At 38.9% G+C, this 15,787-nt stretch overlaps 1 protein-coding gene across 6 annotated transcripts in view; it reads left to right on the top strand.

The window, feature by feature from the left end:
* LOC129740444 (tolloid-like protein 1) overlaps positions 1-13,894 on the top strand; it is a 168,625-nt gene extending 154,731 nt beyond the window's left edge. For all 6 annotated transcript variants that reach the window (XM_055732118.1, XM_055732121.1, XM_055732120.1 and 3 more), the window contains exons 9-13: positions 3,804-4,065; positions 4,132-4,337; positions 4,395-5,041; positions 11,685-12,119; positions 12,178-13,894. In XM_055732118.1, coding sequence (XP_055588093.1) covers positions 3,804-4,065; positions 4,132-4,337; positions 4,395-5,041; positions 11,685-12,119; positions 12,178-12,510 — 1,883 coding nt within the window. In that variant the 3' untranslated portion in view covers positions 12,511-13,894. The remainder of the gene's footprint in view (positions 1-3,803; positions 4,066-4,131; positions 4,338-4,394; positions 5,042-11,684; positions 12,120-12,177) is intronic.
* Positions 13,895-15,787: the final 1,893 nt, after the last annotated feature.

The following is a 15,787-nucleotide window of genomic DNA, read 5'->3' as shown; positions in this document are numbered from 1 at the left end:
CAAAACTCCTCCAATACGCCTTTTTCTTCCCGTTTATCAATTTTCTAAACTGTTTTCAAGAGAAACGTATGCTTCAAAATAGACAAGAGTTCCATATTTTCGAAAATCTTCACATGCTGTTGATTTGTCCTTATAAAGCTTGGAACACTGAGGGTCCCACCATGGATTAGGAGGTCTTCGACGCACAGATGATTCTGTGATGGGTTTTGTTTGAGCGCAAAGTGCACTGTCGTGTATCAAACAAGAAAGAAAATGGTACTCCTCCAAAGGAGGTAAAACATGCATAGAGTTGATGGCTGTTGTTATTTCGTCCGAGTACTTTTTCCAGTCGATGTGTCTTGTAAAGTCATATGTCATATTTATTGTGTTTGAAGAGCTGACCCCATTGGTGATAGTAATTTCGATAGGCAAGTGATCACTACCATTAGGATCATGGACCACCTTCCACTGGCAATCAAATGATAGTGAATTTGAGCAGAGTGAGAGGTCAATTGCACTTTGTCTTGCAGGAGGTTTAGGTACCCGTGTTTTTTCACCCGTGTTCAGAACTGTTAAATTGAAACTGTCGCAAAAGTCATAGATAAGATAAGAACGACTATCATCAATTAGTTCTCCTCAGACAGTTCCATGTGAATTGAAGTCACCCAGGATCAACCTTGGCTCAGGGAGCACTGAGCACAGGTTCTCTAGGTGGCTTCGATCCACTGCAAATCTCTGAGGCCGGTACAAACTGACAACACATAAATCCTTACCTCTTATTATTGTATGACATGCAACAGCTTCAATTCCGCCCGATAAAGGAAGGTGAATTCTATAAAAAGGATGGCGCTTATTGATCCCCAAAAGAACCACTCCATATGAATCGTCACGATCCAGGCGGATAATATTAAAATCGTGGAATGAGATGTTGGATTGAGAAGAGAGCCAATTTTCGGACAAACAAAAATATCGCAACTAGTTTTGTGAAGTAAATAGTTCAATGAATCCTATTTTGGAATAAGACTACAACAATTCCACTGTAGAACAGTGATGTCTTCGACCTCTCGGCTTAAATCAGCCATCGAGAGATAAACACACTGAAAAGAGGGGCCAAGTTTGCATCAATTGCTTCGAAAATGTCTTTACTACAGGAAGCATTGTTGTAAAAATGCTTCTGATGGATTCCGCTACATTAAAACAAGAAAAAAATCCATTGAGAATGTCCGACAATTTGAAAAGCCCAGATTGGGTGAATGATTCTGGCGAAATCACGTTAGGGATTTGGTTTTGCAAAGTTTTCTCCGGTGTTGATTTATTCGGTGGTGGTACACTACCCCGGAAGCCCGGAGGAACTTGTTTATCCTTGATAGAAACGGTCGGAGTTTTCTCAATCCTATTTGGAGAGGTGATCGTAGGAATTTTGGATGGTATTTTGATGGATGGCGCCTTTGTACGCTTCCGAGATCCTCCTGTAATGAAGCTAGGTTGGACTTCATCAGCCGTATCTGATTCTCCATTGTCAACTGGCAGCTCTGAAATTTTTTTACCAGATTGAGCTTGGGTCGGTGGAGAGGCGCTCTTTAATATAGCGGCATAAAAACGTTTAGAACGCTCTTTTAAAGAGCGCCTCTGCTTATCCCAACTTGCCTGTAATGCCTCGCAAGATGAGATATCATGAGGTGAGCCCCCGCAATAGACACATTTCTGTTCTACTGCTGATCATGTTCCTTCCCCATGATTCTGCCCAATGCAGTGCAAGCATCGCTTCTTGTTGCAGCAATGCGAAGCAGTGTGCCCCAACTTGATGCAATTCTTGCACTGCATTGGGCGCGGCACATAAAGACGTACTGGAAGTCTTAAAACTCCGTCAATCAAGACGTAATGAGGGAGGGCTGTTCCTGCGAATGTAACCCGAATCGAGGCTGAAGGCAGATACTTTGTAACGCCATCAACGACGGAGGCAGTCTTGAGTTGGCGACAATCCAAGATTCCGACCGAAGTCGAATCAAGGCTCTTGTACTTACCAACGCCGTGAGACTTAACGTATTCAGCCTCCAAACTCGATTCGGTGATCACACCCTCGATCTCTACGTCTCGAGATGGAATATAGAGCTGATACTCTAAATTAAAAAAAATTACTCCAAAGAATTCCGTTTGCGGCTTTCCGGTCGGCCACAACAACGCGCAATTTGTTCGGACGTACCTTGACAACCCTGGTAACGGAGGACCACCTCGCCAGATCTTTGGTGATCTGTTCCAAGTTAAGGCTCATGCCATTCGTTATGGGCCGGATGAAAACCACCCAAGGCCCAGAAGATATTGTGTTTTCCGGATAGATTCGGAGTCGGGTTGTCTCATCTGCAGATGCAGACGGTGAAGATTGATCAACTGCCGGAGAATCACGAGCATTCGAAGGACCAGCTTCAGCTAATTCCTCCAGATGCTCCTCATCTTCGTAGGTGATTTTTTGATCATCTGCAGGTGGAGGGTCTGACCCCCCGCCTTCGCTCATTTTTTCTCAACGGAGACACAATAAATGTACTCCGTTTCAAAAATATAAGCGAAGCTGAACGCTTGAAATTATTTAAGGGAAAAAAAGGACTAGATAAAGTGAAAATGAGAAAAAGAAGACTTACGAACTATTCAAGCACTTTTACAGCTTTCTTTTTGGTTGTGTGTTCGGCTATTGTCCCAGCCACGTGGTCTTCCTTCGATGGATGAAGATGGCTGCCTCGCCCCTGTTCGCTATCGTCATTGAGCAAGAACGACCCAGTTGAAAGAGGGAAAGGCCGTTTTTTGCCAAAGAATTGCCTCGTGGAGACTCTCCTTTGTTGGCAAAGTTGATCAACTTTTAAGAAAAAAGACACTGCACACACCACTCGATCACCACACTTTTTTCACCTGGTGAGGTGATCTTCAAATCATTTGCCTTAACAAATGGCAGGATGTAGTCGGGATTTTATTCGTATATTCTCCCGTCTCATGTCCAATCATTACTCCTTAGACACGGTACTCTATCATTTTGACATTTCTGGCAGCAATTTGTGTAGCTGCGGTCAAGGTTACCATGACATCGAGCATTGTTTGGTCGTGTGAGGTCCACCTTATCGCCAGAACGAATTTTATAGACTCCCTTCGGGCCCGAGGAAAACCACTCAACGTTCCGGTGAAGGATGTGCTGGCTATGCTGGACTTGGACTACATGTTCGAAATGTACCTTTTCCTTAAAGCTATCGATCTTCGCCTATGATTCTTTTTATTTTTCATGTTTCCCTTTCTATTTTGTTTTCCTCTAAAATAAAAGTGTTAAGCTAAGATAAATTGTAAATTGTAAAAAAAAAATTGTAAAAAAAACCTAGTTTGGCTCCTTAAAACCTTAAGGTATGAGCTGTTTCAAATAAAGGATTTACAAAAAACAAGCAGGAAAGTAACGTTCTCTGTTACCACACGGCACAACACACCAGATATTACCGGTAACCGCCCGGACGGTATCTACACCCGAAATTAACGAACACTTTCTCACACACTACCGACGAGATGCACAAAACCACGACTCTACTCGACGAGTGCTACGAGATGAATGTGTAAAATAAGTTAAAATCTTCAATATCTTTAACTCAAAAACGTCCTGTAGTGTTGCAAGTAATAGTTATAATTTGTTTCATTGAATTTTCTTGAAATTGTGGAATTTAATTTTTTTAAAGTAATATCTACTGCTTGATTTGAAAACTTTCAAATTTCAAAGACCAAAACTAGAGCTGATAGACAAAATCTGACAAATGATTCAAATTCACGACGTTTCACTTCTTATCTCGTCTCTCTAGCGGTGTGCGGAGGTAACGTCAACCTGGAAAGTGGTGGCCGTCTGGAATCGCCTAACTACCCGCTGGACTATCTGCCCAACAAGGAGTGCATTTGGAAGATAACGGTTCCCAAGGATTACCAGGTGGCGCTCAAGTTCCAGTCCTTCGAGGTGGAAAACCACGACAACTGCGTGTACGATTACGTGGAAGTTCGGGACGGTGATTCGGCCGATTCACGGGTGATCGGCGTGTTCTGTGGCTACAAAATACCGCCGGACATGAGGTAAGAGTTTCACGTTATTAGTTGTATAGTTCGTAAGCTAGCTTTTATACGATGAACTTTCTACAGATCTACCACCAACAAAATGTTTGTGAAATTCGTCTCCGATGGATCGGTTCAGAAGGCTGGTTTTTCGGCAACTTTTATGAAGGAGGTCGATGAATGTGAACGAATGGACCACGGATGTGAGCACGAGTGTATCAACACTTTGGGAGGCTATGAATGTGCCTGCTATATCGGATACGAACTACATAGCGATAAAAAATCTTGTGAAAGTAAGTAGTTTGGTTATCGATTCACTTAACACTATCAAAACGATTTCATCTTATCAGCTGCTTGCGGCGGAGTTTTGACCCAACCGAATGGAACCATTTTGTCGCCATCATTCCCCAACGAATACCCCATCAACAAGGAATGTGTTTGGGAAATAATCGCTCCAGCACAGCACAAGATCACGCTCAATTTCACTCATTTCGATCTGGAAGGCAATACTTTCTACCAGGCGTCCGAATGTGAGTACGACTCTGTCACTGTATATTCGAAACTAGGGGAAGACAACCTCAAACGTCACGGAGTTTACTGTGGAACCAAAATTCCGCCATCGGTCACTTCGGATGGAAACGCACTGAGAGTGGAGTTCAAGTCGGACAAAACCATTCAGAAGTCCGGATTTGCAGCTATCTACTCGACCGACGTCGACGAATGTGCCGTAAACAATGGCGGCTGTCAACATGAGTGCAAGAATACGTTGGGTTCGTACCTATGTTCCTGTCACAATGGTTACGCGTTGCAAGATAACGGTCACGACTGCAAGGAAGGCGGTTGCAAGTATGAAATTACATCCCCGAATGGGCAGATTTTCAGCCCCAACTATCCGGACTACTATCCACCGAAGAAGGACTGCATTTGGCACTTTACCACTACACCTGGCCATCGAATCCGGTTGGTGTTCAACGTATTCGATATTGAACCTCATCAGGTAGGTGAACAGCTCAGTGTGATTCAATATTCAAGATTTTGGTTCAAGACATTTAGGTTATTGTGGCACAATACAATATGCCTCAGCTCTCACGCTAAAGCTATGAAAATGCTGCTTTTCAAGCCACAGGTACAGATGGCTTGCCAAACCAGATATTTCTTCGCGAACTTTGACAGTTTTATGTGCTTGAAAATATCTGCTACCTTTCCCCTTACTTTTGCCGTATAAAACTTTTGTCCCGGAAGCTGCTTGTAGTCGGCTTTGGCGTAGGTTTCGTCGTCCATTACCACGCAGTCAAACTTCGTCAGCATCGTCGTGTACAGCCTCCGGGATCGCGCTTTGGCCGTCGTATTTTGTTTATCATCGCGATTTGGAGTCACTACCTTCTTGTAAGTTGATAGTCCGGCTCGTTTTTTGGCTCGATGCACGGTTGTAGACGATACACCCAGCTTATTTGCGGCATCTCGGAGAGAGAGGTTAGGGTTTCGCTTGAAACTACCGGCAACTCTCTTTGTCGTCTCAGCGGCTTTCGGTTTTCGATTTCCCCCCGATCCAGACTTCCTAGCTGTCGACAAACGTTCCCCAAACACTTTAATTACATTTGTAACGGTTGATTTGGCAACTTTTAGCGATTTTGGCATCTTTGCGTGCGAGTAGCTCGGATTTTCGCGATGCGCGAGCAAAATTTTAATACGCTGTTCTTCTTCCTTGGACGGCATTTTGACAACTAAAGAGTGAATTCCAAAATCAAAATAGGAACAATATTCTACACATACACCTTCAAAATGAGGGGTGTTCAGGTTTTTTAAATGCAAAATTGAAAGAAATACGTCAAGTTGATATTGACCAAGTTTTGACCGCATCACCTTTTATTTATAACTTTTAAACCTTAATCAAAATTAAACTATAAACTCATCCTAAAAATTATTGTTTCTCTGAACATGAAAACCGAAAAATAAAAAAAATGCAATGCACTTTTAACCGTGTTTCTACGCCTTGCAGGTCACTTGGTAAAGTTTGTAGAAATCGGTTCTGTAGTTACTGAGATACAAGGCTCAAGATCTGGCGTATCCACTATTCTTTCTCGACGGTCCTTTGTGTAACCAAAACTGATGTTGGTATTTTAAATGTGAAGATGTTTAAGTTGTTAAAATAATTAACGCAAGACCTTGCGTTTTGATTGGGAGGGAGGGGGGAAGATCATGATCAATGTTGTATGGCCTTTTGTTAGTGGAGTAGAGATTTTGCTTAAAAAAACGAGTCGGTAAGATTTTATTTGACTTAAGCATAGATGATCATCTTAAATCTGGACGCACTAAAACGGATCTATCTCGGAGCTATGTAAACGAAATACTAATGTTTTGTACTTAAAATATAGGTTTTTTATTGCACAAAATATTCCGATGTGGTTTTGATGAAATTTCGGACTTTTCGTCGAATACCACTCATCATAGTTTGGACACCCTGTTCGCTGACCTCAGTGGCCATTTTGTTCCACCATCTCTTGATCTCTGTTGCATCCAAGCTTGCAAAAAATCAACTCAACGAGTAAAAATCGGCTCATACGAACGTGAGTGTGAGGCGGAACAGAAAAAACATCCACCCCAGGCTGAGCGAGAGTAAAATAAAATCAAGATTCCTTTTTGAACCTTACTCACCAAGCACCGCATACTCGCTCCGAAAAAAAATCGCTCAAGTGGTGAGTAGAGTCAAATTAGATGACTAGAAAATCTGCTCAGCACAGCACATGTGATTTTTTCTTCGGTGGTGAGTTGAGCAGACTAGCAAGGAGCCTGAGTCTGATGGGAAAAAAATCCGTAGAGTAAAAATAAAATCCGCTCACAGGTAGGCTGATTTTAAATCCTTGAGTCGGGAAGAGTCTCTTGGTTTTGACTCGCTTGAGTATTTTATTTTGACTCGCTTGAGTATTTTTTTTTGACTCGCTTGAGTATTTTTGTTTTGACTCCGATTCTTTTCGGCTAGCTTGATTTTTTTAAATTTTGACTCAAGGTTTTTCTGGCTTGCTGGAGTCGTTTGATTTTGACCGGCCTGAGTCGTTTTTTCTACTCGATTGAGGCGTATGGAGTTTGGATTCTGGCTCGGCTCGTCGTTCGTGTGGAGTGCACTGGTAGAGATGATTGATTCCTTTACCTGTATTATACAGGCTGTATATACCGGAACAAGCGTCGGGTGTCTGGTTTGAACCAAATTTGTTCTATTCGCGCTGTTTGCTTGCGTCGCTGATTGTAGTGCGCTATATAAATTACAAGAGAGTTTTTAATTTTTTTGAAAATAAGCCCTTAAAATTCACAATTCCTTAATCGAAATTCAAACTTCAATCATCAGAATTCTAAATTAAAATTCCAATTTTGAAATTCGAAATTCAACCTACAAAATGCAAAATAAGAAATTTCAGAAATCAAAATTATAAATCAAAAACACAACATTTGAAATTTAACATTCATAATTCCATATAAAAAATTTGGAATTCATAGTTTAAAATGAAAAATCTTAAATTTTAAATTCAAAATCCGATTTAAACATCAATTTTAAAAATTTAAAATTTAAGATTGCCAATTCTAAATTCAATTCAAAATTCCAAATTCTAATTTCACAATTCAATATACAAAATACAAAACAATTCAAAATTTTAAATTTAAAGTTTAAATTTTAAATTTAAAAATCCAAATTGTTAATTCTTAATTCGTAATGCTGAACTAAAATTTCCAAATGCAAAATTCTAGATCAAAAACTTGAAATTTACAATTCGATGACAAATTCTGAGTTATTAATTCTGTATTTCGAATGATGAATTGTGGAATTGAAATTTTGAATTACTTTCGAACACTTATTGGATATTATTCATGATCTAGAAATGATCATGATGTTGTAGTACAGTAGTTTTTTTTATTTTATCTCGGTCGAAAAAAAATTCACCGTGAATATGGCGAAACCGTGAATTTGGCGAAACTAAAAATTAAAGTGGAGAAAAGTATTTTTATTGTCTTTAATCAATAATTTATAATATTTTCAGTGGTGAAAAGGTTTTGTATCAATAAATTTTGATCATACATAAGATGTAATGTAAGATTACTAAACACAAAGGATCGATTTCAGTTCAAATTATTCATCTCTTCAGCAATTTTAAGATATTTTCTTGAAATAAAAACATGTTGAATATCAATTTTATAGTCTTCATCTAATTCAAGTGAATTATTAAGTTTTTATGGAAATTTAACAGTCGATATTTCTTATGTCAATTTTGAAAAAGAGTTCAACGAAAAATGCATAAAAAAAATTCTTCTGCAAATTTCAATTTTTATTATTTTAATCTTCATACTTTTGATTAACTTAAAAGTTTACCTTGTCGAAAAACATTTTGAAATTAGCTTAACTTAGACTTTTAAAGTGTGTTTCTCGAAATCGTTTATGGACAGATAATCCTTCGTTTTTCAAATGAATTTGAAAAAAAACTAAGGTCCTGGAAATGGTTTCTGAACGATTTCTTAAAAAGCGTGATAAAATCAAAACAATAACCGTAAAAAAACCGAGCGTGAATTTGGCGAGTGTTGATAAAATCGAACAGTGATAAAATCGAAAAACTATAACTATAATCATTGAATTTGGAATATGTAATTTCGAATTTTCAATAAAGAATTTCGATTGTAAATTTCGTATTTTGAAAAAAGAATTATGAATGTTAATTATAAAATTTTGAATGTTGAATATAACATTTTGAATGTTAAATTTAAATTACTGAATTTTGAAAGTTTTAAATTTAAGTACTTAAATTTGAATTTTGAAATTCTAAATTTGGATTTAAATTTTTCATTTTAAATTCTGAATTTTGAAAATAGAATTTTGAATGATTAATTTCAAATATTGTGTTTTCAATTTGTAATTTTAATTTTCGAATTATATTTTTTGCATTATAATTTTGAATTTTCAATCTGGAATTTCGAATTAATAATTATGCATTTTGTAGGTTCAATTTTGAACTTTTAATTTCGAATTTTGCGTTTTAAATTTTGCGTTTTGAATTTTTTGAAGTTTGAGTTTTTAATATGGAATTTGGAATTGTGAATTTTTAATTTTGAATGCTTATTTATGACTTTAAATTATGAATTTTAAAATTTTAATTGTCAATCATAAAATTTGTATTAAAAATATCAAATTTTGAATTTTTGAAAGTGAATTCGTTTCGTTTCGTTTCGAGTTAAAGTTCTAAAATTTCCAACGCAATGATCATTTAAAATGTTTAGTAGTTTTGAAAATTTTAAAATGGACCATAATAAATAATTGCGTTAACGTATTGTTTCTTGTATGATTACAAACTTAATTGGCTTATGCCGTCATTTTTCAAAACAATTTCTAAATGAATTATATTTACAAATAGAAATTAAAAACTTAATAATAATAATAATAATAATAATATAGCGCACTACAATCAGCGACGCAAGCAAACAGCGCGAATAGAACAAGTTTGGTTCAAACCAGACACCCGACGCTTGTTCCGGTATATACAGCCTGTATAATACAGGTAAAGGAATCAATCATCTCTACCAGTGCACTCCACACGAACGACGAGCCGAGCCAGAATCCAAACTCCATACGCCTCAATCGAGTAGAAAAAACGACTCAGGCCGGTCAAAATCAAACGACTCCAGCAAGCCAGAAAAACCTTGAGTCAAAATTTAAAAAAATCAAGCTAGCCGAAAAGAATCGGAGTCAAAACAAAAATACTCAAGCGAGTCAAAAAAAAATACTCAAGCGAGTCAAAATAAAATACTCAAGCGAGTCAAAACCAAGAGACTCTTCCCGACTCAAGGATTTAAAATCAGCCTACCTGTGAGCGGATTTTATTTTTACTCTACGGATTTTTTTCCCATCAGACTCAGGCTCCTTGCGAGTCTGCTAAACTCACCACTCGGTTGAGTAGGGAGTTGATCTTGAGCAAGAGAACCAAGAGTGGTGATTTTATTTGACTCGGCTCTGTCCGGGTTAGCTTGAGCGGATTCTCTACCCAACTCAGGCAGCATAAGGATGGAGTCAAAGGAAAACTCGACTCGGGCAAAAAAAATCAAAATTCGCAAGCTTGGTTGCATCCCGAGTCGTCCTACCATTCTTCTTCATCGTCTGCTTAACAATTGCCCAATAATTTTCGATAGGGTGGAATTGAGGGCAGTTTGGTGGGTTGATGTCATTTTCGACAAAATCCTCCCCGTTGTCCTGATACCACTGTAGTACCTCTTTGCTGTAGTGGCAGCTTGCCAAATTTGGCCAAACCTTTACTGATCCTTTGTGAAATGTAACGTACGGAAAAATACGTTTTCTTAGGCACTCCTCCTTGCACATCTTGGAGTCCATGGTCTTGTTTGTCACAAAAACCGGGGTTATCTTCCGCAGCTGCAAATACTTTGCCAGATCAAACACTTTCTTGCAAACTTATCGGCAAAAACGAATTTGAACTTGCGGGGTTGCCAGTGGCTTTATAAAATGTTTGGCCTGGAAGCTGCGTACGTCACATGCGTTTCGTCATCCACGAGGATGCATCCGTCATACTTCGTTAGAACCTTGTTGTATAACTTCCGGACACGTCCTTTGGCTTCTACATTTTGCTCCAATGTCCGGTTTGGTTGCTTACTGTCCCGATAAGATCGTATTCTTTCGCGCAGATGAATCCTTCTGACGGTGCACCGGTCGGCATTGAATTTCTTGGCAATGTCATAGTCCGACTGCCCTGGTTTTGCCTTGATCGTTCTCAACACCTTCAAATGCAGTTTCCGATCCTTAGTTCCACTATGTTGCTTGGTATGAACCTGCCGATCGATACTATGCATCTCACTGAAACGTTTGAGAACGCTGTACACGGTCGATTTGAACATTTTTAGCGATTTCGCGATTTTTGAATTAATTTTCGACTCGCGGCTTCAATCACGTGTAACTTTTTTGAAACAAAATGAATTGTAATGAAATTTTCAGCACTGATAGAGGAAACATTTCCGAACAAAGTACTGTCAAAACATTCCAGATCCGACAACTAGGAGCGCTATGATATAATAAATCCAGATTTAAGATGATCCATGCTTTAAAAGGAAAGTAAACACGGTACTCTAGTGTAAATTTTTTTAAGTCTTCACAAGCATTTCGGTGAATCTGTAAAGCTATTATTTTTGTCTTATCTTTACTTATCAATTTTTAATGAACAACTTTAGATGACGCTATGGTCAACATTCATAGATCAGTTTCCTATGGAGTGTTATACACAGGGATGAAGAATGAGCCAACAGTGTTTTAGTTTTCAGATCACTTTCAAGAAAGTAAACGCGGTACTACAAGTTAAACAAACACTAGCATTTTTGAAGTTATCATATTTCTATTAGCTTTGCTTGCTTAGCGCAAAGTATTGCGCTAAGAGCTATTACCTATTTATACAAGGATCCAGCTCCAATTATTCGAAGAAAGTAGGAAAAAAAGTAAAACAAAAAATAAGCGCAGTACTGCACCATACATTTTCGAGAATTACATCAGCATTCGTATCGTTCAGGCAACAATGTTTTTCTTATGTTTCCTATCAATGACTTAATGATCAGCACCTATCCCCAAAGTTCAATAATGATATCATTTTTTTATGTTTCGTAAGGAATGTGCCTATGATCACATCGTCATCTACGATGGGGCTTCACCGGAAAACATGGCCCTGGGACGGTTTTGCGGGGCCAAACTGCCCCATCCGCTGTCGTCCACATCGAACGAAATGTACATGGTGTTCAACACCGACAGTAGCGTCCAGCGAAAGGGCTTCTTCGCTAGCCATTCGACGGCCTGCGGTGGCCGATTGAGAGCGACGAACAAAGTGAAGCACATCTACTCCCATGCCAAATTCGGCGCCGGAATGTACGACAACGGCGCTAACTGCGAGTGGTCCATCGAAGCCGATCATGATAAAAATGTGCAACTCAAGTTCCTAACCTTCGACATCGAGGAGGAGAAAGAGTGTATGTACGATACCGTTGAGGTATTTGGAGGTCTAGACGATGCCAGTAGTTCGCTTCAGGGTAGATATTGTGGAAATACTGTAAGTCATCTTGATCCCTTTTATAGAAATAAGATAAACAATAATGGTTCAATTGCAGAATCCACCGGAAATCATCTCGATGAACGAAGCTCTGCTGGTGCGCTTCAAGTCGGACGATACCGTCGGCTTCAAGGGCTTTTCCGCATCGTACGTAGCGGTCAGCCCTTTTGGGGATACCCAGTTCACCGACGAAGAAACTTCGGAAAGCGTCGAAATGACGCCCTTTCCAGGCTCTCTCAAGAACACCGTCGTGGTCAAACCGGAAGAGGACGATGACGAAGACGAGGACGATGGGTACTCGGTATTCGTACACCATCATCGGCATCTGAACCCGAAGGTGCGGTACTCAATGCGCAACGACATTCGAGCGCCACAGGTTACGCCTGACTGAAATAGGTTTAAGGGCGTCCGTCTAAGACGCCGGTTCAATTAAGTACATACACGCCTATGTTATGATTCCTTGGAAAAAGTGGCGATAGCTCGGTTGTCCTCTAAATTTTAAACTACTTCACTACTTTACTACTTCCTGCTTCGATTCTGATTCGCAGAAATTTTAATTGTCCTTTTTGGTTGAAATATTTCATGTAGAGTTCGATGTGTGATTCTGAATCTTTAATTTTGCTCTGAGTAAATTCCGATCAAAAATTCCAAATAATATGGCGAATATGGCGAAGCCCCTGCAAGAAATGATTTTTAATTTTCGCGAATATTGGACACGTTCAAAGATAAAGGATTCAAGGTTTTTAATTCAACTGTTAACCATCACATTGGATTTTTTAAACTTATAAAAATATTTTAACCCCATGAGAATCATGAGCTATCTTCATTTTTTCCAATCCATTTCGCTCGTTGGATATTTTGAATAAATAACCCTACATAAAATGAGTACTTCAACAGTTAATTTTTCTGATTCAAATAAACGTCGTTTTGAACATCAATTGATCAGAAATTCATGACATTTTTATTTTAAAAGATATACATTTTACCAAAGAAAGCATAAAATTTTCTTAGCATTAAATAAAAAAAAAATCAATCGAAACATACGACCGCGAAGAAAGACAAATAAATAATTTCTAACTGGCAGCTGAGATATGCAATATAACGGAATATTTAGATATTTAAAAACCAACTAGTGATACTCGGAAGAAACAGAACAAATAAAACAATGAGATAAATATTCGATCGAACATTTCAATTGTCGTATAAGATATATTTACACTAAGGGCCATTTCTGAACATTTAGCAGATAGTGGTAGAGCCATTTCGAACTGTGTAACGTGTATGCTGTCTAGCGAAATGTAAAATTTATGTAAACGTTCCACTTTATCTAATAAAAAAAATCAATCATATCATTCTCCGCACGTTTATTAGAGCCAACCATATCATATAAAACCGATCCCATACAAACCTCCAAAGTAGCTCATCAATTATCAAATCTGAACAAACCCGTTACGTTTTAGTGTAACCAGCTCTGAACATCTTCCAAATCATGTTTGATCAACTAATGTCTACCATTTTCCAATAAATTAATGAAAACCAACTTCTAACCAGTTTCCAGTCTTCTAACTAATAAGAAAAGTCCGCAAAAGAGTTGAAAAAAAAAATGGAAAAAATAACTATCTGTCATCAGTGAATCAGGATAGGAGAGAAAAAGAAAAACAAAAACAGGTTAAATTACTTCAATTTTAAATAGATGTAATAAAAGTAGACTAATTAAAAAGCGAAATTCATCTCGAAACCAAACCAAAACATGTGTACGTCTGAACAATAATTCGTTTAAGAGACGAGGAATATCTCCTCTCAGTTCTCTGTGAAATCTGAAATTGTAAATGTAGTTAAATAAAACCATTACGAAGAATCTTGTGATGTTTTATTTTCTTTTTTTTTAAGACCATTCATAACTTGAGCATAGCATGAACATATTTAAAAATTTCTTAAGCGAGAAAATAACAATGTACCGAGATGTCAAGCCAATTGCCCCGACCAACATGGCCAAAGTAAGGTGTAAGGGGCCGTTCACTAATTACGTAAGCATGATTTTGGAAATTTTTGATATTTATTTATCCGATTATTCATAACATTTTTTTTTGTAAATGTGCATTTACACGGTATAAATTAAACACCTCTTGTGAACGTAAAAACGGAAATATTTATATTCGCCAAAAACTCGACTATACTACATTTCATGGTTGTGAAACTAGGGGCAATAGATGAGGAATGAATGAAAGATAATTTTTGAACTGAATTCTTCGTTCAAATCTTTTAAAATTTGTCTTATTTCAGTTCCCCCGATTTCCACTGTAGAACATTTTTTTCTGCGTTCACTGTCATTCCGCTCGAAGTGTAAACGCACTGAGCAAACGTGAAAACGGAAAATGAACAAGTGTGGTGAATATATTTTCCACATTAATTTTCACGTCCGAATGGCAAAGTGCATGCATTATGAAAGCTTTTTTCACCGATAACGGACATTTTTTTTTTTGCTCTGTAATGACATTTCTCGCCGCCTTAGTGGTGCAAGGACTAATGCAAGAATACAGCTGAAAGACCGAGCAGCTCAGCTGTTGAAAGATCATAAAGATAAGCTCAAGCGTTGCACTGAGCATTTTGAACAATTCTTCCGAGTCAAAAATAGAATAGCAATGGCCAACCGAACCCTGAGCTCGAAGCGCCAACAGTAAGTCGCATTAATGTCGTCAACTCGGAAGCGCCCTCGCTGGCTGAAATAGAAGCGGCAATCAAAGACATGAAGTCCAACAAAGCGCCTGGAATCGATTGCATTCCTGCTGAGATGCTCAAAGCCGACCTTGCCTTGTCAGCACAAATGTTGCACCGTCTTTTCGCTGACATTTGGGATACTGCAACATTCTCGGCCGACTGGATGCAGTTTATCCTTGTAAAGGTCCCGAAGAAAGGAGACCTGACCGAGTGCGATAACTGGCGTGGCATAACTTTGATCTGTACAACTCTCAAGTACTCTGCAAAGTGATCCTGAACAGGATCCAGGAGAAAATCGACGCTACACTCCGACGGCAACAAGCTGGATTCCGATCCGGACGATCATGTGTGGACCACATCACAACGCTACGAATCATACTGGAACAAATCAACGAATTCCAGGACTCTCTTCTGCTGGTGTTCGTTGATTTCGAAAAAGCATTTGACCGATTTAACCATGAAAACATCTGGGCGGCTCTAAGGCGACGAGGAGTCCCAGAGAAACTAGTCCAGCTTATCGAAGCACAATACGAGGCATTTTCGTGCAAGGTCTTGCACGACGGTGTCTTGTCCGAACCAATCCCGGTAACTGCTGGAGTGAGACAAGGATGCATCTTATCACCGCTACTTTTTCTAATCGTAATGGATGAGAGTCTGACTGGATCGATCGACTGTGCACCGAACCGAGGATTGCCGTAGAATCCTTCAACAATGGAGCAACTGAACGACTTTGACCTGGCTGACGACACTGTTCTGCTCGCCCAAACACAACCGGATATGCAGAGCACACTCGACCACCTCACCGAAAGTTCCAAGGCAGCAGGTCTCAAGGTCAATGTCGTTTGCAAGTCCCCGAAACATCTGGCGGTCACGCCAGATCTCTCTTCGAACTAAGATCCGAATGTTCAACTCAAACGTCAAATCCGTATTGTTGTACGGGTGCGAAACTT

This window comes from Uranotaenia lowii, chromosome 1, assembly GCF_029784155.1.
Source record: "Uranotaenia lowii strain MFRU-FL chromosome 1, ASM2978415v1, whole genome shotgun sequence".
NCBI classification, from domain to species: domain Eukaryota; kingdom Metazoa; phylum Arthropoda; class Insecta; order Diptera; family Culicidae; genus Uranotaenia; species Uranotaenia lowii.
Note: the sequence above shows the minus strand (reverse complement) of the source record. Positions and strands in the feature narration are given on the sequence as shown.